A 24,523-nucleotide genomic window follows, 5' to 3' on the forward strand; every position below is an offset into this window, starting at 1 on the left:
CCCAATCCCCTCCCTCTAGGGTCCTGGCTCTAACTTCTCAGATCCTTAAGGCTCAGGGTCCTTCCCTTTCACAGGCAACATTTCTCTTGCTAATACTGACGTCTCCCATGGCATTAACTTCAGTGTGTTATTATGTGACCAAGTCCTCTCTTGATGATTTCCTCGAGTCTCCCTCCCCACAAGAGCGGGAGGGTAAAGAAGAGAAGAGACAAGGGGTTTAAAACACTTTTGTGTTGCCACATATAGAGACCACATGGAATACATCCCCTAGCATAAGGGCAACTCAGTTAAAGGGCAACTCTGCTAAAGAAAAGATAAACAGTTCAGGCAAAATTTTCAAGTTTCTGTTGAATAGGAAGTCAACTTTTACAAGCTCCTTCCTTGTCTTCCCCCCAAGCCAGCTCTTTGTCCACAGTCTGCCTGTTGTCTTGTGTTTTCTCAGTGAAGGGAATATTCCTTTGGCCAAGAGACCCCTGGAACTTGTTCTTGACATTCTCTTTCCCTCACCCTCTTTCAACCAACCATGGAGTCTTCTTATCAAGGACACTGCTCTGTAATCTGCCCACTTCCTCCCATCCCAGGGCCACCCCTGTAGTTCAGATCACCAGGCCCTTGCTGAGACCCCTGCCTCTGGTTTACTTCCCTCCAGCCTGTTCTCCCAATTGCAGCCAGAGTGATTTTTCTAAAATGCAAATCTGGTCAAGTCATTCCCCTTTTAAAAATTCTTCAATTGCTCCTCTTTTTTCCATAATGTTTTCTAAAATCCTTAAAATCGGACAGCTGTTAACTCTATTCTCATCTATTTCTCATTATTTTCCTAAACACTAAATTTCAACTCTACTGAATTTTCAGTTCCTTAAAAAATCCAGGCACTTGCTTTTCTGTTTTCACATGTGGTGGCAGTTCCCTGGAAGGGTCTTCTTCCCACCTCACCCCACCCCTCCCCACCCCAAGGTATCATTTCTCCTCATTCTTCCTTTGGGTTAGAGCAAGTATGTCAAACTCTCGGCCCACAACAAATACTTTTGCGGCCCAGCCAATATAACAGTATGTAAGAAACGTTTTAATAAAAATTTCGTAACTTAATTTTTACAATATTTTGTTTTACATAATTATTAATAAAGAACTACAACGTTCGCTAATGATTACTATAATCGTGTTGCATTCATTTCCCTTACACGCCTTACATGCAGGTGCACCATTTCTCTCCACTAATACTAGCAGCGAATATTTTAGCAACCGATTGCCACATCATTAGTCTTGGACTGACTTGTTCGGTGTGCACAATAGAAAATATTTCACTTTCGGAGAACAAGAAAAATAGGTTTATTTGTGTTATGCTTATTAATTTGTGCAGTTATTCAGTGTCTGGTTAAGTTAATATTCAAGAAAAAATATTAATTTTTATTAAAATGTTCTATTATTTTATAACAATTAGTCATTTATTTCAGCCCTTTGTATTCAGCATGTCTCTATCAAAATAAACCTACGTTTCTATGAAAATTGTAGCTTTTGTTTTTTTGCAGCCCACATAAACTCAAACCTTATTTATTTGGCCTGTGTTAACCTTTGAGTTTGACATGCTTGGGTTAGAGGCATTTTTGTCCAGGAAGCCATCTGGACCCCTTCCCTTGGACTTTGTTATTCCTTCCAAGTGTATTCTTGTACTTTTTCTCCAGGTTATAACATCTGTCACACTGCTTTCATCCCCCAAATGAAAAACTTCCTCTCTCCTCTTGAATAAGCAATTACATACTCATTAAGTATTAAGCCAATTATAGAAACAGATACTGAAAAAAGCTATACCACACCAATAATCCTAATTTCATGGCACTCTGATTTTTCTGTGCACATTACATATGGGCACTGTACATTTAGTTTTATAACTTTGTTTTCAATTGAACCTATTCTACACATCTTCATTCTTATGTTTCACTGTATAATGGATCATTTAATCCTATTATTATTGGGCATTAAGGTTGTTTTCATTTTCCCATTATTTAAGATATTGTTGCAATGAATATCCTCATCCATGCACCCTTTATATCTAACCAGTTATTTCTGAAGAAATATATTTACAGGAATATCTGTAAGATTGGTATTAAGTTATATCCCTTCCATGTTATTGCCTTCCCCCACAATCATGAAAATACTCATTTTATAAATTTTTCAACCTGATCAGCAAAAGAAAATTTTTTATTTGGTAATTTTCCCCTGATTACTAAAAAGTTCAGCTTCTTCATGTTTATTGAGCTTTTTTCTAGGTCAACCTTTTTTGCCCAATTTTCTAGTAAGTCAGGTTCCCTTAAAACAGCACTTGAAAAGAGGATTCTTGTGGTTTACTGAGAATAAATGAAGGCAGTGGGATAAGGTGGGAGAAGAAAGAGGCAAAGATGTGGCTTCAAGAGAAGTCTCTCTTCAGCCTAATCCCAGGGCGCCCAGGAGCACAAATGCACAGGTGGGCCAACCTCAAGGGGTCAGAGCAAAACATTCCAGGCATCTCTGGGTAAGGTGACATCCATCGTCCAGGACAATCCTCTGGAGAAAGATGGAGATGACCATTCGTTCCCAACATCTGAAGTAGCTGAGGGCTGGGTATACCAGCCTGGAAAAACGGGTCAGGGTGGACACTAATAGCATTGGGCATGTTGGATGTTTTTTTAAAAAGTTACTTAAAAGGATGCTAAACATCTCTGGAATATGTATAAATGTATTTTCCTTTTGTTAATCCGCACCTGAGGATATTATTCCCATTGATCTTTTTTTTAGCGAGTAGAAGGGAGGGATTGAGGGGTGTGGAGAGAGGGAAACATCAATGTGAGAAACATCAATTGTTTGCTTCTTGCACGCATCCTGACCGGGACAGGGTATTGAACCTGCAACCCAGGTACATGCCCTTAACTGGGAATCGAACCTACAACCCTTTGGTGTGTGGGGTGACACTCTTAACCACTGAACATACTGGCCAAGGCCTAAAAGATTATTTTCATAGAGACAAGTCCATCAAGCTTTTTGTTTTCTGGCTTTTATGGCCATGTTTAAGTCTTTTCTAATTCAAACGTTTTATTTTTTATTTTTATTTATTTTTTTAAACTTACTATTTTTTAAATTTACTTACATTTTTCTCTAGTATTTTACATGTTTTTAAAAAATTTTTATCTTGCCCTGACCAGTTTGGCTCAGTGGAGTTATTCAGCATCGGCCTGCAGACTGAAAGGTCCCAGGTTCGATTCCAGTCAAGTGCATGTACCTTGGTTGCGGGCACATACCCAGCAGGGAGTGTGCAGGAGGCAGCTGATCAATGTTTCTTTCTCATCGATGTTCCTAACTCTCTATCCCGCTCCCTTCCTTTCTGTAAAAAATCAGTAAAATATATTTTAAAAAAATTTATCTTTAATCCATTTGCATTTACTATAGGTGTGTGTACAGGCATGAGATAGGAATTAGACTTGTTTTTTTCCTAAATGATAAAATGATAGCTGGTAAATAGTAGGTACATTGTACATGTACCTACTCTGAGCTTCCTACACATATTAATCTACTTAACCTTTGCAATAATGCCACAGGTAGGAAGAAGAGATGGAGTGAGGCAGGAATGAGGTGGGAGTGTTATGTAATTAGCCCAAAATCACAGAAGGTACTAGTGAGTTGGCATTTTAACACAGGTAGTCTTCAGTCTGCACTAGACTGGCATGCTGTACCACCTCTCCCACATGGGAAACCAGTTGTTCCAGCACCACTTACCAAACAAACCATCATTGCTTCTTATAACTGGAGAGGTTCTGGACTCAACTCTTTCATGAATCTAGAAGAATTTCTGCACCAATCATACACTGTTTTAATTACTAGAGTTCTCTTGTCTTCTGTATATTGAGCAGTAAAAGTCCCTCCCAATGTTCTACAAAATTTCCTAGTTATTCTCATATTTATTCTTTCAAAACACCAATTCTAAAAATCAAGCACATACACAAGCAAACAAAAACACATAAGATACTTTGTTTGGATTTTGTTAAATTCATTAAGTTTAGAGGAGAATTTGATGCATACTATCTCCTCATCCAAGAAAAAAAAGAATGCCTCCCTCCATGTATTCCAGTCTTCTTTAATTTCCCTTATTTTCATTTAACAGTTTTCTTCATAGACATCATACACATTTCTTAGTAATTTATGTCTTTATGAATAGGGTCATCTTTTAAAATAGTATTTTATAAAACACTAGAGGCCCAGTGCATGAATTCATGCACCAGTGGGGTACCTCGGCCTGGCCTGCAGGATAGGGCCAAAACCTGTTCTCCGACATCCCCTGAGGGGTCCCGGATTGCGAGAGGGCGCAGGTCAGGCTGAGGGACCCCACTGGTGCACCATCGGGGCCAGGGAGGGGTATGGGAGGTTGGTCAGCCAGGGAGGAACCGCAAGAGGGCTCCAGGGCATGTCTGACCCGTCTCAGTCCCGAGTGGTTGGACCTCAGCAGCAAGCTAACCTACCAGTCAGAGCGTCTGCCCCCTGGCGGTCAGTGCACATCATAGTGAGCAGCTGAGCGGCCTTAGCATATCATTAGCATATTATGCTTTGATTGGTTGAACAGCCAACCAGTCAACCAGACACTTAGCATATTACGCTTTTATCACATAAGATTATTGTTAATTAAAAGTATTAGCTTTTGTGTATTTATTTTATAACTGACCTCTTTGCTGAACTTTTATTAAAGGTAGTATGGTCATTCTGTTTCAACTGAATCAGTAGTGGTTCATGTTCTAACAAAAGCACACATTAGAAGGAAACCCACTGGCTGCTATTCACTGGTAACCAACCATCATGCCCTAGCAATTTGAACAACGAGATAAGCACATATTCCTAAATAGAAAGCAGCACAACTGCAAATATATAACACATTTGTAAACTAAAAGGGACGTGTATTTCTAATCTTTTCCCAGTTGCTTCTCTCGTTTTTCAAAGATAGTCACATCTGCAATAACTTTACCTTGTTTCTAATATAACATTAAAGTCCTCAATATTGTATCTGGTGCAATTGACTGACACACACACACACACACACACACACACACACACGGGCTGAAGAGTAGATTAACCGTGGCATAAAAAAAAAAAAAGTTGACTATACACCCCGTTAAACATTTCACTTCAGCGTAAATTATAGAAATCTACACTCATGTGCACCAATCTTTTAAAGAAAGGTCAAAGCCTGTTCTTGGGAGTATGGATGCACTGATGAGAGATCCACAGCTGTCCTTTGAGTTCCAGTCTCTTTAAAGAAGAAGGAGAACTTAAGACTCTAGTAAAGCAGGCCAAGTGCAGATTTTTTACTGGATCTCCCCCAAATCTTAGCTATCCCACTCACACCTTTTTTGACAGCACTTCCTTTTTAATGACTCCTCTTCTTCAAACCTTTCAAAAGCATCAACTTTCATGTTCCTGGAATTTTTTTTTTTTGCCCCTCATAGTTCATCATAATTTTTAACCAACTTACATAATTTTACAATGCTAACTACAATGACACAAGGACTCGTGAATAAACACACACCTAACTTTTGGTGAATCCACATGGGGTGTGGGCAGAAGCAAGCTGTCACTCGGGTGGCAGACTCCTGGTGAGGGGTCCAGTAGCAGTGGCCACCAGCTTTGTGGAGTAGGTTAATCCACCAAACTGCACAAGCGGAAGTCAGTCAAAATGCTTTATTTTAGAACCATCACGGTTAATATATACAATATATAAATACATACAAACATATATATATATATATGTATGTATGTGTGCGTAAAATAGTCGTTTACTTCTATTTTGCCAAAGGTTTTTTATTGTTACTTAATTTTAAAATCTGGAGTTAAAATTTTATCAAATGTCTTGCTAGCATCTATTAAGATGATCCTGACTTTTCTCATTTGACCTATTGATATTATGTAGTACAGTACATTTAAAAGAACTGAAATATTCTTAGATTCCTAGACTCTCATCTTGTCATGGTATACTCTATTTTGATGGTTTCCCTTTACCAATATTTTATAAGTATCTATATTCAAAAATGAGGTTGGTATAAAGCTTTCTCTTTCTGAAATGATCTTTTCTCCGACTGTTCTTTTTCTCAGTTATAGAATTTATATCAATACAGCAAAAGTGCAGATATTTGCAAAAAGGCTACCTCTACCAAATGCAGTCAAACCTTGGTTCTCACACATCTCTCATCTTGAACAGTTCGCTTCCTAACCCCAGACAATCCTTTCATACTATCAGATGCTATCTGATGGCTTGTATAAGCTTTCATGTGTCTCTCAGGTGATAAACACATGCTAGTATGAGTCAGTTTACTGCGGAACTTCACACTGTCAATATTTCAGGAAATTGTGCTGTGAATATTAGTGAGTTTTTTTGCTTTTGTTGCTGCTCATTATTAAATTTTCGTTTTCTTACCCTACATTTCATTTTTTTTGTTAAACTTGCATTTATATCTCTTTGTTTTTAAAGTGTTTATTTATAGATTAAATAGTACACTAGACATGTACTGTATATAAGAAAGGTTAAAAAAGGGAATCATTTGGGGGTCTAGAATGGATTAATTCAATATACTTTATTTTTAATGGGGGGGGAGGGGGAAGATTTGGTTTTCAAATAGCCTTCCAGAACAAATAAAGTTCTAGAATTGAGGTTCCACTGTATAATAATCCTGCTCTTAATTGCTTTGATATTCTTAATATAACTATTAGGAAAAACCACTATCAGGTTTTCAGGGGCTTCCAAGTCAAAGGAGTGAACCCTATTTTCAAGGACATCCGGGAGGTGAGAAGCAGCAAAGGAGGGGGCCAAGTGCGATTTCAGGTGCACTTCCCCTCTCCTTCCACCAATTCGGTGGTAACAAGTCCTTTTAGAAAGAACTTTGATCTGATGAATACAATAAAAGAGAGGCTTAAAACAAAAATAGATCAACTAAAAGCCAATCCCTTAATATAAATTTTAATAGTCCACAAAACTAACCACTTTTTGAGTAGTAAGGATAAAAAATAATGTATATCAAGTAAAGCAGAAAAGCATGAGTTTTTAAATGAGCAAGAGTCTCTTGAAATATCGAAACATCTTATTTAATTATATCTGCCATTTTATCAATTACACAAAGAATATAAGCTAGATTCTGTTTTCTCTTACAAGTATCTCAAAATTCATTTAGCTCAGTCTTTTCTTAAGTGCTTCACCAGGTTTCTTTTGTTAGTTTAAAGGCCTGAATATAAAATTGTTTTTAGAGACTACCGATTTCTAGCTCCACGTGAAAACAGCAAATCGTGCAGAGGTTTGATTTCTGTTGTGGCTGGTGGACTATGAAAGGGAAGACGGGAGTGTCGACAGAGCCTAGGCGTTCTTTTCAGTCCTCACACTTGGCTTTTTTGGAAGCTGGAAGAGAATCATCATGTCCTTCTGATGGCCGAGGTTTCTTCACTGTGGAAATAATTCCAAAAGCAGTTTTCCTAGTTTCTACAAAACAAAGAAGGAAACCAGTGCTTGAAGTTCAGACATGATTTAGAGAGGTATAGTTGAACAAGTATCACCATGTTGCTTTGACTGACAGCACTAGTAAATGATTAAGCCATCACAAAGTACTGAGTGCTGATGGCATTTAGTGTTATTACCCCTCCCCTGTCCCAAATACACAAACATCAATATATCACCAACATCTAATTCATTCCTACGGATTACTTCAAGGGTAAAACTGCACGGCAGGTTATCTCTAATGGTTTGTTCATGGCATCTTATACAGCCAGAACCCAAGTCACAGACCATAGTGCAGCAGATGCTTTACATGTGGGAGAAAGATGGATGAATAACCAGAGCAAGTACAACCGTCACAACTGTACTTCCTCCAGTGTGTGCTCACTTCATTTTACAGCATGTAGCACAGCTGTCATCCCTGCTAGATCATCAATGTACCTCTGGAAGATTCCACCATATTTATTGCCTGGTTATATAATAGGTGTTCAATAAATACTTGAGTTAATGAAGAAAATTAAACTCACATGTTTAGCGATCTCACAGATGGGGGATGATGGACATAGAAAAATATGATTATTAGATGTTTAGGTCAGATTGGCAGCAGAATTCAACTTAAATTTAGCCAACTTGTGCTACTAGTGGGCCAGGCACTGTGTCATCTATAGAGGATATAAAAACGCCTAACAGTGCTTCTTCCTACAACACACTGAGATAAGTGCACATGGGGCAAATATAACAGGAATGGAGGTACCCATAAGAATGAACTCTGCCTGGATAAATCAAGGAAGGTATCATAAAAGAGGTGACTCGCTCTAGCTGGTTTGGCTCAGTGGATAGAGCATTGGCCTGCGGACTGAAGCGTTCCAGGTTCGATTACGGTCAAGGGCACATGCTTAGGTCGCAGGCTCGATCCCCAGAAGGGGGCATGCCAGAGACAGCTGATCAATGATTCTCATCATTGTTGTTTCTCTCTCTCTCTCTCTCCCTCTCCCTTTCTCTCTGAAATCAATAAAAATACACATATAAAAAAATAGAAGAGGTGATTCTAGGAAGGAAAGAGGTGGCAAATGGAGAAGGAAGTATTCCTTTGCAAAGCCACGGAAAGAGCGAGGGGTAAGAAGAACCTAGTATGGTTAGGGGACAACATGGCTGGTGAGAAGGAAGAATGTGAAACAATTAGGGAGAAATGAGGCTGGCAGAGTAGCTTGGGAAGAGCTATAATACCATGTAAAGAGATTCAAACTTAGTCCTTAGGAAGTGAGAGGACCTAGGGAGAGATCCATTTGCTATGAAGGAAGTAAAACCTAAAGAACTCAATAAACATAAATTTAGTTAAGAATTATTTATTTCAAGTAATAAAAGTAAAGTCAATTTTAAAGAGCTAAGCATTACCTTTTCATTTGTAAGGATTAACTTGACAAGTCTACTATATTTTTGTCAGTTATTTAAAAGCATTTTAATATATAAAAAGGACAAAACTGCTCTTGAGGTCATTAAAATGACAACATAACCAGAGAACCTCACATTAAATAAAAAGTGCCAATGATTTCCATTTCACCAAATGAAAAACAGTGTATTTAGAGATGTTTATTTGTATCACTATGGTTTAAGTAAAAATCGAAGTATCTGGTAAATAAATAAAAAATATAAAAATTAAATTGTGAAAACCAACACTTTATAATAAAACAAAATGCATTTATTTTCAAAATTCTTTTAGTTCCATCTCAGAAATGTTCTATTTTTTAAAATCACATGGATATTTACTTCTTAATTCAAGCGTATAAATAAGACCTTTATAGTCATCAGCTAAAGAAACTATCAGGTAAAGTAATTCTTTCAGTGTAAGTCTTTTGAAAATACATTTATTTTTGTCATAGCAAGAAGTTACATTAATATAGGGCTTTAGTTTTCACATACAGGGATTGTCAAGGGAAATCTACAACAAATTCTAAAGCACTTATTTATGAGTGCACTATTTTGTCCATGAGGAATTAAGTCAAGTGTGCCCAACAGGTTCATCTTGGTCCAATGGCTACTTGACTTCATCAACCACTGGCCGGAGCCTCTGGCCCTGAACCACTTTCTTCTGTCCCTTCCCCACAATCTCAAAATTGCTATTCACTGGTTCCTGGAAACCTATAGGGCCCATCTAATTCTGAATCCCTGCAGCAAGACTTCCAATGCTGAAAGCCAGTTACTGTGTGTCCCAAGTTTTCTGTTTTCAAGGTATTCATTCTTGCACGGCTTTCAATATTGCCCTCATGAGAAAGTTTCCGGGTGCTCTAAGAACCCATTAACTGTCTTCTGGTAGGGCTCCAGGGCTCTGCTGTCCTTAAATGCGGCACTAAGGGTGATGCAGATGCCAGCTGGGATTTCATCAGCGCAGGGGATAATATGAGACCTTAAATCCCCTTGCCTCAGAATCCTTTCTTTCTTGCAATATAACCTAAGGCTAAATTAGCAATCTTAGGAATACACCACACAACTGTCTCATACTATCCCAATGTCAAATAAAACCAGGGTAACTATAATTTATCCTCTAGTCTAGATGTATGGTTAATTCTGCAGGACAACAAGCATAAACTAGGCCTATTCTGGGCACACTAGGATGAATGGCAATGCTACCTGAAGTCCACAAGTAATTCAGTTTAGCTACTATAAAAGCCTAGCTTTACACAGTTAAGTTCTAAGGTAAATGTGGGACTTCAGATTTTTCCCTATTAAATTTTTTTTAAGTCCCCCTTTCTTGCTTTAGTCTACTTTGGAACACGAATTGTTATCCAAACTCTTGATGATTCCTTATATTCATTTAAAATAGACAAAAATAACCAAGTGTGAACCAACTGTTCCCTAATTTCGATAAGATCCTGATTAACTTGGTCATTCCCAGAGCTTAATGTGATGGGATCTAGGCTACATAATACAATTTCATACTCAACATTTTGAAACCAAAAGCAAAATCATGTAATTCATGGTAAAGCAATACAGTAATCAATTCTCTCAATGGAAATCAGATCACTAAAATCCAGACACAACACACAAGACTTCAGTAACTAGTATGTGTATGTCAAATAACTTTGTCGATATGTAGCAACTTATTCTGAAGTTTAAATTCCTCTGGGTGATATCAAGTATATTGCTTCTTGACCATTACCATTAGTGTTAAAAATTTCAAAGAGAATGAAAATAAAACAGAAAAGTGTAAACTAAAAAAAATAAAACCTCATTTTCATTCTTCAAAATCTAGGCATACCATATACTTCCAATTTAATTTTTATCATCTGATGAATGAGAAATTCAATGGCTTCTACTAGTTGAATTAATGTAAAGAGAAAGATATATGTAAAGGAAATCTGAATAAAAAATGTATAGTCTGCACATACTTATGTGAACAAAAAATGAAAAAGAATCACAAGCTGTAATAAATGTGAAGAGGTACAATTTGAACGTTAGTTGGGTTTTTACAATGCCTTTGCTGTTTTTGTGTTCTTAAGTAGCATAACATATTGTTAACATTTCAGTTCTTTAAAACTGATTTTCAGGAGGGAAAGTGTGATCGTATGAAGAGGAGGGAGGAGAAAGGAAGAGTAGAAGCCAATCAAAATATAGCCAGGGACACCCACACAGAGCTTGAAAGGATGCACTCAATACTCACTTCTGTAATACAAACTATTCATTCCACAAACTTCAGAAAGTAAAGCCTGAAGCGAAAGACGAGAAAGCACTGCTGGGTATGGTTAAAGCAGGTTGGGAAAAGATGACCCTAGAGGAACTCTGCAGGGAAGGATAATAAAAGTGGATATGGCGCAATTGTCTGATAAACATGACTGGCTCCTCACATGACCACTGGATGTTTTTGTTGGAAGAACTTGCTCACCTCCATGGAGAAGCGCTGCTCTGCAGTTGGTAGAAACTGCAGCCTTGGCATCACTTTCAGAGAGCCCAAACAGCAACCCTCTGTGGAGTCATTAAGGATTTTAACCCAGTCAGCCAAGGACAGGTGACTAACGCAAACGTAACTGACAATGCCAGCTCACCTGGTCATACTGAAAGAGAGACGTTAATTCTATCGCAGTTCTAAGCCCAAATGGAACATGCATTTGAAAAGAGGCTTATTTAACTAAGCTTTTTAAATAGAGTTCCTCATTCTTGTTCTCCTTTTTCTATCTCACCTTTAGTCCAGAAAACAAAAGGATAAAGCTATCTAGAACCTGATATAATTTGTTTTTGACATTATTAATTGGTAAGCTTACAGTAAAAGGTTAAGAAAAATATCTTGTTAAAGTATATCATTTCAAATTCCAAATTTTGTAAGAGAAAATTTCAGTAACTTCTGACTCAGAAAAGGATACAAGTTTGCCACATCATATGGACCTCTTATTTCTAAAGGCTAAAATAAAATGAACAAAAACAGACATGAGTGCTGCTATTCATAACGTTTCAATGACTTCATCTACAGTAAATTAATAGGATGATTAAGTGTCCAAAAATAAGGAAGTTAATTGCATAAATTTAAGTTGTTAAAATTTTGATTGTTTTAAGTTTCTAAACATAATAAAAGAAACTTAAAAAGCATTCTGTAATAGTATAAAGAAAAAACTATTTATATAAACAAAACTTGAAGCCCAAAAGAATGGGAATAGATTTTACTCTTCAGCAATTACAATGAGCAAATACAGTTAAAATGAAAACATGCAATAAACGTTCGTTATATTACTATTTTAATTTCTCCCCTAGAAACTGTTTCAAGTTTTACAGCTTGAAAAGCAAAAATAAAATACGTAGTGGCAGACTTACCCTTTCTGCAGCACTAGATATAATTACATTCTATAAAACAGAACGTGATCGATATTAATCTTAGAGGTTCAAAAAAATTGAAGTCTTATAATACAAATAATCAGTATTCACATTTTAACATTTAAGGCTCTTTAAACACCAACTTCTTTTCAAGACAAAGTAAATAACTAAAGTGAAAGAATAAAAAACCCTCATGTCAAACTAAAGGCAGCATATAATAAGTCTTCCCAACAGATCTTAGAAAAGATGAATTCGTTTTAAAAACTAGTTGAGAAGGTCATATAACCTAAATTCAACTCACTGATGACAAAAAATTATCTAGATTATTCTTTTCGGTGGCTAAATTGCAAATTCCTTATGGAAAGATAAAGACTTTCAATATATCTTTCCCTTCCTCACATGAATCTTCTCTCATTATTTTCTTCCCCTTAAAACTTACAGAGCTCATTGAAACAGGAGAATTTAGTCCTGTGTCATGACAACTTTCTGCTTTAAGGAAAAGGAATTGGTTTGATAATCTAGTGGATTAATAATAAACTGCTGGATTTGAAAAACATCCTAAAATTAGGAAACCATACCTTTCCTTTGCAGACTTGCATCAAATTGAGGGCATTGGAAATGGTGTACCTTCTCATTGTGGAGTCTTTGATAGCTGGGCTGTAGACAAGTTCAAAGCCCACACCTCGGTCAATTGCCTTCACAGGAAATAAAGAAAAATAAACTGTCAAGGATAAATACACACTGTTTTTACTCTATTTTCATTAAAGTTCCCCCTCACCTCCCTCTATGCCCTCCACTGCCCACCTCCTGCTTGTTGAAGTATAGCCTTAAACAAAGGCAGATTTATGCCCAAATAGCACCATCCACACAAGAAGAAAACAGATTTGTCTCTATCTGATCAACAGAATTTATCTTAGCTGTGGGGAGGCTGACTTTATATAAACAGGAACCATGAAGAGGCTATGGTGAGCAAAGTCCCAGTGGGGTGGCAAAAAGGCTGTTATTCCACGAACTACTAAAAGAAAAGATGTGCTCCCTATACTTAGGGTAAACTATTTGCATAGTAAACCAAGTAATTTGATCCAAAATGAAGAAACAAAGAAATGAAGAGCTGAAAAATTTCCAAAGAACAGGGGTGGAAGGCCTCTCGGGTAGTCATTTATTAGATATCTGTTGAATGAAGGACAAACAGCCATGGTTGAGTGTTATGTGTCAGGCACTAGGCTAAGCGTCTTATATATGTATTTAACCCTTATAATAATAACCCTTATAACAATCCCTGCCAAGGCATTATGGCAGGGATTGCTAATTGCCCCTGATATCTGTTCTTCCCTTTTTCTTTACTAATTGAGTCCCTAATTTTAAGCTGCATTCATGGATGTCCAGCAAAAAAGACAGAAGAAGGCTGGGCCCTTGATGATCTTGCCTAGCTCTCCAGGCGCTTGGCCTTTCACATGAGAAGAAAAGAAACTTCTTTCTTATTTAAGGCATCGTGAAGAAGGAGGCATCTACAGGTAAGAAAATAGCTTGGAAGTGGTGGAGATGAGATTGAAATTCACCACTACGCTATTTAGCTTTTTTCTTTACCCATTCACAATAGACATGTTTTAAGCCAATTATGCATGGGACTGTTGAGAAAAAAATGACATGGTTCCTCTCTCTAGGAGCTTACACTTTAGTGTGATTAAATAATCACAAATACAAAACTTTAACTGTGATAAGTGCTACCAAGAAGTCTGGGATTGGGCGAGGAAGGAATTAAGTAGTTAAATAGCAGAGGGAGGAGCATTCGCAGAGGGAGGAAGGAGTACGTGGAAAGGCTCTGGGTTGGAGAGAGCATGGGAGCACACAAAGGTCATAGGCCGGGGAAGAGAGAATTAAGGGGGAGCCTTATGGTGAAAGTGAAGGCTAAAGAGATGGAAAGGCCAAGGGTGCAGGTCTTTAGAACTGGTGACAAGATAATCTTCTAAGAGTAATGAGAAGTAAGGTCTTCAGCATGAAAGCAATAATCAGACTTGCAATGGCAGTCACTAAGTTACAGTGGTCTTTTGAACGAACCAAGGAAGGAAAACAGGCCCAAACCAAGTAGTATGGCCCAAGTCTCTGTCTGGCAAATGAACTTCTAGTACCCAGAGGACGAGTTGGGACTGGTCCACATGTAACTGCTAGAGGTCTACTCCTGAGTGTGTACAGGAAATGGAAAAAGCAGTCTTCTTCCAGAACTGGCAGCCACCTTGATTTAATTCAGCTGTACCTGGCAGGCTCCTTCTTATCCTTCCTGAACACAGATTTCCTTTTTTACACCCACAATCTGCCCTGTCCTTAATCTTTTTGCTGTCTTGAGGCTTCCAGATTTTATTTTGAATTTTCCTACATATTTGATATTAGTTAGATTTTACATGCTATTTTCCATACTGTAACCTTCCCTTCTCTCATTTTCTGGCAACTTTTCCCCACCTCTAATTCTTTGGCTTTGTTGTTTCTGGGAATGATATGTGTTAGGATACTCTTTGTGCCACAGTTAAATGTCCACCCCATTTTTCCCGTCCAGCTTGTACATCTTGAGCTGATATAATGCTTCTTTGTAACTCACAACTGCCCTTTATACAAGTGTTTAATATATTTACATTCTAAGAAAATAAATCGTAGCTTATGAAAAAGAGGCCATGTGATAATGCTGATAATCCATCATAAAAGAAACCAGGATGAACTTGGCAAATTGAAATTCAGATAAATCTAAGACACCTCCTTTAGCCATATTCTCAATTATTCCTCTAGCTATGTCTCTTAACAAAAGTACTAATTAGCCATATAATATTTTAATAAAAAAAAGTACTAATTAGCCAGAGGATGCCATATTTTTTTTCTCATCCTTCTAGTTGCTGAACTAAAACATAAGGCAGTGGGGTGGAGAAGAGGGGAAACAAAGGATGTGGATGACACATAGAACTAGATGACCAGGTGCCTAAGTATTCTTAATTGTACCTAAAATTCCACCCCCCCTCCCCACCTCACACCATGGGGACCAGATCAAAATTAAACTTTTTTTTTGAGGGGGAAGAGGAGAGAAAAAACAATATAATTATCAGCTTCATTATTTTTTAAGAAAAAAGTTCTGATTTTGATCTCAGTACATCAATCAAGTTTACTTTAAAGTTGCTAACAAAACTGAGACAGAGAAATTAAAGATAAAGGTTGTGAACATTCCTTTCATAACACTTTAAATTTTTAGGTAAAGTATAGACTCATTACCAGGGCTCTTGCTTCTAAGACCATTTTAATGAAAATTGCCTTAAGCTCATCAAATGATTGTTCATAACAGCCTTTCATAAAGAATGACAGTGCCTGCCTGATTGGCTTTTGTTCACTTCTCTGACCAAAGGTTCTAAAAGAGGGAGATTTCTCTACTAATGAGAAATAATGTGGTAATGACGTTGCAAACCAAGGGCAGATGTGTGATACTTGAATCAAGAGATATTGATGGTAAAAAAAAAGACAAAAAAAATATATTGATGGTAAAATTCCAAGAACTGAGCTTAAAAGAATGAAGAAAGAAAGAAAATAGGGAGTTGATTACTGGGATAATACCTGAATTCCCTGTTAATTTCATAAAAGTTAGTTATTTATTGAATTCAAAGGATGACACCCTTGGTGTATCACTCTTTAAGATAGGTAATTTGTGCCCTAGCCAATTTGTGGCTAGAGCGTCAGCCTGCGGACTAAAGGGTCTCGGGTTAAGTTGCAGGCTCAATCCCTGGCCCTAGTGGGGGTGCATGCAGGAGGCAATGTGCTAATTAACCACTGAGCCAAAACGGCGAGGGCTATCATTAGTCTTTTAACTTTATTTCTGTGGGGTTTTTTTTGCTATACAAAATTTTGATGCTGGCAAGTTTGCTGGCACTGGCCCAAGCATTAGATCAATGAAGTACTTAACACATTTCAGTTCCCAATATATGTATGATTAAAAAAAAAAGTTTATAGAGCATTCACACCCAATCAAGTATATATGGCATGAGGCCTGGATCAACCTTACTGCTTCAGACACTATTTACAGGACATCTCTCAGTGGGGACTAATTGGACCATGAAGATAGAAATCGATTAGGGTTAAAGGAAGTGCTGAGGGGAAAACATCAGAAAGAGCGCATAAAACATACAAACACCGAAAATACACTGAGTGGCCAGATTATGACAACCCCATCAGTACCTCGTTGGGCCACCTTTTGCCTTCAATACTGTGGTGATTCTTCTTGGCACTGACTTCACGAGATGTTGAAAGGTGATGCAAGGAATCTGACACCAGGCCTGATGAATAGCACTGTCCAGTTCTGTGAGATTTGGTTGTGGAACCAGCTGCCTGATGGCTCTTTTAACTTCGTCCCACAAATGCTCAATTGGATTGAAATCTGCTGATTGTGGGGGCCACCTAAGCAAGGTAAAGTCTCCCTCATGTTCTTGAAACCACTCCTGCACAATACGAGCACCGTGGCTTGGTGCATTGTCTTGTTGGAAGAAGCCATCTCCATTGGGATATGCCATCAACATGATAGGATGAACTTGATCAGCAACGATACTTAGGTATGTTGTGCTATTCAGACGTTGTTCCACACGAATTCAAGGGCCCAAATCATGCCAGGAAGACATGCCCCAAACCATAACACTGCCCCCACCAGCCTGAAGGGTTGTACTCATGCATGTGGTGTGCATGCTTTCATGCTGTTTCCGCAAAATTCTCACTCTGCCATCTGCATGATGCAACTGAAAACATGATTCATCAGACCACATGACTTTTTTCCAATGCTCGACTGTCCAATCCTTGTGTTCCTGTGTGAATTGGAGACGTTTTTTTCTTGGTAACTGCAGACAGCAAAGGTGTTCGAACAGGCCTTCGGCTTCCATATCCCATACGATGCAGTGCACAGCTAATTTGCCTACAAACGTCAGGTGGTCATAACAATCTGGCCACTCAGTGTAATATATTTGAAGTCATTGTTGAATGGCAATAACATTGAAAAAACATCAAAGGGAAAGTAAAGGTATGTGCTGCTTAAGAAACATTCTCAAAACCTGAATTCATAGATTCAAGATTATGTTTTAAAATATGAAATTATTGTGTGCTTAAAGAGCTCTGTTATAATTTCCATAGCATTTCGCAGTGGTGGGAAATGACAGCAGGTAGAATAAAAGCTTGAGTACAATTGCCAAGGCAAGACTTTGCGAGAGAAGTCTATCTGTGTGAGACACACACTACCTGAGTTTCAATTCCATTAGTGGAGTAATTCAAATCTACCTGATCCTAAAGCTGCTGGGCTAGAGTAGGTGTAAATGCTAAATAATCAGAAGTCATTTGATTATCTGAGGAGCTAATTTCAATTTTTTAGAAACCAAATTATCACATAATAAATGTATGTGACTCCCATACTCTAGACCAGTGGTCGCCAACTGGTGGTCCGCGAGGTCCGAAAGGTTGGCGACCGCGGCTCTAGACTCCAGAAGAGGTTTGTAGGAGTCTTTGGAGGGAATCACAGCATTGAAATTATGGTGCCCCAAGCATGTGAAGATTACAAAAGGGACAAGAGCTATGAAGTACTATACAAGTGAAGTGCTTTTGTATACCTGAGCCCCCCTTCATAATCCCAAACTTCTAAACTGACAATTTTCACATGACTTCTAGCCTCTAGGTAAAAGACTAATGAATTCCCTGTTTTAATCTCCCACTTTTCACCACCATAGAAGAAAAGAGCACAAACCCAATCCAAATTAAGATCTATGCTGTTTTCTCATGTGCCTAATAAAGGGATCCTTGTAAAGCCAGCCTATCACCTTTTCATGGCCAAAGACAAGTTCATCCTTAAGGCCAAAGGAGCAGACAAGGACCAAGACTTAAGGATGAATTGTTAACCACATTCACTCCATGTTCTGTGCTTTCATGGTGAACACACTCTCCTACACACACAGCTCCATATCCAGATTAGATATTATCAGATACAAATAATACATACACAGCTATACAACTATTAGTTACCATCAACAAGCAGCTGGACATCTCTTACCGTATGTTTCCAGCGTCCTCTCTCTTAAATGGGAACTAGGTGAATAAATTAATAGGGATTCTTCTTCCTGACCAGTTCACACTGCAGCCTACTTCTACATTAGGTAGACTAAAAATAATCTTGTGCAGTTCTTCTCTCCACTCCATCATCTAGTTTTTATTAAACAACATATGTAAAATGTTCACACCAGATTTTTTAAAAAGCAGACACTGTGTTAAATACTGCATATCCCTCTCACTTGTCAAATTTTCACTTTTCAGAATTCTTAAATTGAAAAATGTGGGAATTAAGTCAAAAATATCATCAAACAACAGCAGCCTTCCTGAACTTACAAATGAACTGGGGGGTGGGATGTCCTATTGCTGCTGCCTCCTCCTGCCATCCCAGTGCCCCACTTCCCTCACCTGCCAACACTGACTACCGGCTAATGACTCGGACAAGCAGGATCTGGCCGGGTTCCCCAAGCTGCACTTTGATATGCTAGGCTAGACACATACTCATCCAACTGAGAAGTTTCAGGGAGGACCTACTATAGGCACGATATTGGGATAATTTAAAAAGGATGCGAAAAAATATGTGGGAATTAGGAGGGAGAAAAATGGCGGCGGAATAGACAGACGTGTTCCGAGCCTTGTCCCGGAGCAGAAAGAAAGAACAGCTGAGGGTCGCACTAGGAGTGTTTGTTGGCAAGTTGGGGGATAGCTGAACTCCAGAAGAAGGTGGGAGACTGCTAGACGGGGTTCCCCTGACCTGGCAGCTCCCACTGCGGCTGGGTCCCCTCCCGGAGCTGCGGGCTTGGACGCGGAGTTGCCGCCATCTGGAACCGGAAAGTGGAGCTTATCGGAAGCCTGAGAATCCACAACTGCGGCACCCACGGAACAGCTGCGAGCCCCAGAACAACGCTCCCCAATTGGCGCAAACACACGGGTTCAGAGGAGCTCTACACTCCACCACGGAAAGGTCAGATTTCGCCTGGGATAAGGAGAGAGAGAACTACATAACCAGACACCCAGAGAAGAGAGACCATGGGGAGACAAAGACACAGCCCGCATATGAAAGAAAAGCAGGCATCACCAGAAAAGGAAGTAAACGAAATGGAAGCAAGCAACCTTCCAGAAAAAGAATTCAGAGAAATGGTCATAAGGTGGCTGAAAAGAATGGAAGACAAATTCGACAATATGAGCAAGAACCAAGAGGAAATGAAGAAGAACCAAGAAGAAATGAAAAATGACATCGCTGCTGTAAAGAACTCAATAGAAAGCATCAAGAGTAGACTAGAAGAAGCAGAGGACCGCATCAGTGAGCTAGAAGACAAGATGGGAAAAAATACCCAAGTAGAGCAACTTCTAGAAAAAAAAATTAAAAGGCAGGAGGAGAGCCTAAGGGAACTTTGGGACAACACGAAACAAAACAACATCCGCATAATAGGGGTTCCAGAAGGAAAGGAAGCTGAGCAAGGAATAGAAAACCCATTTGAAGAAATAATGACAGAAAATTTCCCTGATATAGAGAAGAAAAAACCCACACAAATCCAAGAAGCTCACAGAGTCCCAAGCAAAATGAACCCCAAAAGACTGACGCCAAGGCACATTATAATTAAATTGGCAAATACCAACGACAAAGTAAGAATCTTAAAAGCGGCCAGAGAGAGACAGAAAGTTACCTACAAAGGAACCCCCATCAGACTAGCAACTGATTTCTCAACAGAAACTCATCAGGCCAGAAGAGAATGGAATGAAATATACAAAGTCATGCAAAGGAAGGGTCTGAATCCAAGAATACTGTACCCAGCAAGGCTGTCAATCAAAATTGAAGGTGAAATCAGAAGCTTCACAGACAAAAAAGGACTAAGGGAATTTATTACCACCAAACCAGCAATGCAAGAAATGCTAAAGGGTCTGCTGTAAAAAAAAAGAAATAGGAAGCGAAGAAGGAACAAAGGTGTAAAGAATAGGAATGGCGACAAATAAGTACCTATCAATAATAACTTTAAATGTAAACGGATTAAATGCCCCAATCAAAAGACATAGGGTAATGGATTGGATAAGAAAACATGACCCATATATCTGCTGTCTACAAGAAACCCACCTCAGAAAAAAAGACGCACACAGACTGAGGGTGAAGGGATGGAAAAAGGTTTTCCAGGCAAATGGAACTGAAAAAAAAGCTGGGGTAGCAATACTTATATCTGACAAATTAGATCTCAAACTGAAGGACATAACAAGAGATAAGGAAGGCCACTTCATAATACTAAAGGGAGCAATCCAACAAGAAGAAATAACTCTGGTAAACATATATGCACCCAATACAGGAGCACCCAAATACATAAAAAAACTCCTGGAGGATATCAAGGGAGAGATTGACAGCAATACAATCATAGTAGGAGACTTCAATACCCCACTATCACCATTGGACAAATCCTCTAAACAAAAAATCAGCAAAGAAACATCAATCCTAAATGACTCACTAGACCAGATGGAATTAATTGACATCTTCAGAACATTTCACCCCAAAGCCACAGAATATACATTCTTCTCAAGTGCACATGGGTCATTTTCAAAGATAGACCATATGTTAGGACATAGGCAAAGTCTCTTCAAATTCAAGAAGATAGAAATCATATCAAGCATCTTCTCAGACCACAGTGGCATAAAACTGGAAATCAACTACAATAAAAACAACCCAAAGAAATCAAACACATGGAGACTAAACAGCATGCTATTAAACCATGACTGGGTTACCAGAGAGATCAAAGAAGAAATAAAAAACATCATGACAACAAATGACAATGAAAACACTACAATCCAAAATCTATGGGACACAGCAAAAGCAGTCTTGAGAGGGAAGTTCATAGCTCTACAAGCCTACTGCAAAAAACAAGAAATAGGGGTAATAAATTACCTAACCCAACAACTCAAAGAGTTAGAAAAAGAGCAACAAGAAAAGCCCAGTGTAAGCAGAAGGAAGGAAATAATAAAGATCAGAGCACAGATAAACGACATAGAGACCAAAGAAACAATACAAAAGATCAACAAAACCAAGAGCTGGTTCTTTGAAAGGATAAACAAGATTGATGAACCTCTAGCCAGGCTCACCAAGAAGCAAAGAGAGAGGACCCAAATAAACAAAATCAGAAATGAAAGAGGTGAAATAACAACAGATCCCGCCGAAATACAAAGGATTGTTAAAAAATACTACGAACAACTCTATTCCAACAAACTGGACAACCTGGAGGAAATGGACATATTCCTAGAAAAATATAACCTTCCAAAACTCAATCAGGAAGAATCTAAACAGCTCAATATGCCAGTAACTATGGAAGAAATTGAAGCAGTCATCAAAGAGCTTCCAGCAAACAAAAGCCCGGGGCCAGACGGCTTCACAGGAGAGTTTTACCAAACATTCAAGGAAGAACTAAAACCTATCCTCCTCAGACTATTCCAAAAAATTCAAGAGGAAGGAACACTTCCAAGCTCCTTCTATGAAGCCAGCATCACCCTAATACCAAAACCAGATAAAGACAACACAATGAAAGAGAATTACAGGCCAATATCCCTCATGAATGTAGATGCCAAAATCCTCAACAAAATTCTAGCAAATCGGATCCAGCAGTACATCAGAAAGATCATACACCGTGACCAAGTAGGGTTTATCCCAGGAATGCAAGGATGGTTCAATATCCGAAAATCAATAAATGTGATACATCACATAAACAAATTGAAAGATAAAAATCACATAGTCATATCAATTGATGCAGAAAAAGCATTTGACAAAATCCAACACCCTTTCTTGATAAAAACTCTCAACAAGATGGGAATAGAAGGATCTTACCTCAACATAATAAAAGCTATATATGATAAACCCACAGCTAACATCATACTCAACGGGCAAAAACTAAAACCATTTCCCCTAAGAACAGGAACAAGACAAGGATGCCCACTCTCACCACTCCTGTTTGACATAGTACTGGAAGTATTAGCCATTGCAATTAGACAAGAAGAAGAAATAAAAGGCATCCAAATTGGAAAAGAAGAAGTAAAGCTGTCCTTATTTGCAGATGACATGACATTGTACATTAAAAACCCGAAAGACTCTATCAAAAAACTAACAGACTTAATAAATGAATTTGGCAAGGTAGCAGGATACAAAATTAATGCCAAGAAATCTATGGCATTTCTATACACCAACAGTGAACTTACAGAAAGAGAGACTAAAAAAGCAATCCCATTTTCCATCGCACCAAAAAAATTAAGATACTTAGGAATAAACCTAACCAAGGAGGTAAAAGACCTATATGCGGAAAACTACAGGACACTGAAAAAAGAGATAGAGGAAGATGTAAACAGATGGAAGAACATACCATGTTCATGGATTGGTAGAATCAACATCATCAAAATGTCCATACTACCCAAAGCAATCTATAGATTCAATGCACTCCCCATTAAAATACCAACAGCATATTTCACAGACCTAGAAAGAACTCTCCAAAAATTCATCTGGAATAAAAAAAGACCCCGAATAGCCACAGCAATCCTGAGAAAGAAGAATAAAGTAGGAGGGATCTCAATACCAGATTTCAAGCTGTATTACAAAGCCACTGTCCTCAAAACAGCCTGGTACTGGCACAAGAACAGACATATAGATCAATGGAATAGAATAGAGAATCCAGATATCGACCCAAACCAATATGCGCAATTAATATTTGACAAAGGAGGCATGAGCATACAATGGAGTCAAGACAGTCCCTTCAATAAATGGTGTTGGGAAAATTGGACAGATACATGCAAAAAAATGAAACTAGATCACCAACTTACACCACACACAAAAATAAACTCAAAATGGATACAGGACTTAAATATAAGACGGGAAACCATAAAAATACTAGAGGAATCCACAGGCAGCAAAATCTCAGACATATGCCAAAAGAACTTTTTCAGTGATACTGCCCCTAGGGCAATGGAAGCCAAAGAGAAAATAAACAAATGGGACTACATCAAAATAAAAAGCTTTTGCACAGCAAAAGAAACCATCAACAAAACAACAAGAAACCCCACTGTATGGGAGAACATATTTGCAAATGGTATCACTGATAAAGGTTTAATTTCCAACATCTACAGGCAGCTTATACAACTTAATAAAAGGAAGATAAATGATCCAATAAAAAAATGGGCAACGGACCTAAATAGAATCTTTTCGAAAGAAGACAGAAGGAAGGCCAAGAGACACATGAAAACATGCTCAAAGTCACTTATTATCCGAGAGATGCAAATCAAAACGACAATGCGATACCATCTCACACCTGTCAGAATGGCTATCATCAACAAATCAACAAACGACAAGTGTTGGCGAGGATGCGGAGAAAAAGGAACCCTCGTGCACTGCTGGTGGGAATGCAGACTGGTGCAGCCACTGTGGAGAACAGTATGGAGTTTCCTCAAAAAACTGAAAATGGAACTCCCATTTGACCCAGTAATCCCACTCCTAGGAATATATCCTAAGAAACCAGAAACACCAATCAGAAAGGATATATGCACCCCTATGTTCATAGCAGCACAATTTACAATAGGTAAGATTTGGAAACAGCCTAGGTGCCCGTCAGCAGATGACTGGATCAGAAAACTATGGTACATCTACACAATGGAATACTATGCTGCCATAAAAAAGAAGGAATTACTACCATTTGTAGACACCTGGATGGAATTAGAGAACATTATGCTAAGTGAAATAAGCCAGTCAATGAAAGAAAAATACCACATGATCTCACTCATTTAGGGATAATGAAAAACATTATAAACTGATGAACCAAAAGATAGTTACAGAGGCAGTAAAGCATCAAACAGAGTGTCTAATTACAGCGGTAAGGTTAGGGAGAGGTGGGGGAAATAAGAGATCAACTGAAGGACTTGTATGCATGCATATAAGAGTAACCAACGGATGCAAAACATTGGGGGGTGAGGGCAGGTATGGGAGTGGGGTGGGGGGGGCAATGGTAAGATATGTACACATATAATACCTTAATAAAATTTTGAAAAAATAAAAAAATAAAAAAATAAATAATAAATAAAAAGGATGCCCATGACACAGCTGGTGCTCTCTGGAAGCTCACAGTCTGGGTTGAACAAAGGGTACTTTCGTATGAAAGCCCTCACCAAGCAGCCATTGGGAAGCTCACCCTGTTG

General features: G+C 38.4%; 1 protein-coding gene across 1 annotated transcript in view; it reads right to left on the reverse strand.

Moving 5' to 3' along the window:
* Window positions 1-5,679: 5,679 nt before the first annotated feature.
* The window catches only part of RPP30 (ribonuclease P/MRP subunit p30), a 34,405-nt gene continuing 15,561 nt past the window's right edge, over window positions 5,680-24,523 (reverse strand). Inside the window, exons 7-11 of the mRNA XM_080640001.1 lie at window positions 12,871-12,987; window positions 12,293-12,322; window positions 11,848-11,885; window positions 11,373-11,452; window positions 5,680-7,480 (exon numbers count right to left, since the gene is read on the reverse strand). Coding sequence (XP_080496127.1) covers window positions 7,371-7,480; window positions 11,373-11,452; window positions 11,848-11,885; window positions 12,293-12,322; window positions 12,871-12,987 — 375 coding nt within the window. The 3' untranslated portion in view covers window positions 5,680-7,370. The remainder of the gene's footprint in view (window positions 7,481-11,372; window positions 11,453-11,847; window positions 11,886-12,292; window positions 12,323-12,870; window positions 12,988-24,523) is intronic.

The sequence above is a fragment of the Plecotus auritus genome (assembly GCF_963455305.1).
Source record: "Plecotus auritus genome assembly, chromosome: 9".
NCBI lineage: Eukaryota > Metazoa > Chordata > Mammalia > Chiroptera > Vespertilionidae > Plecotus > Plecotus auritus.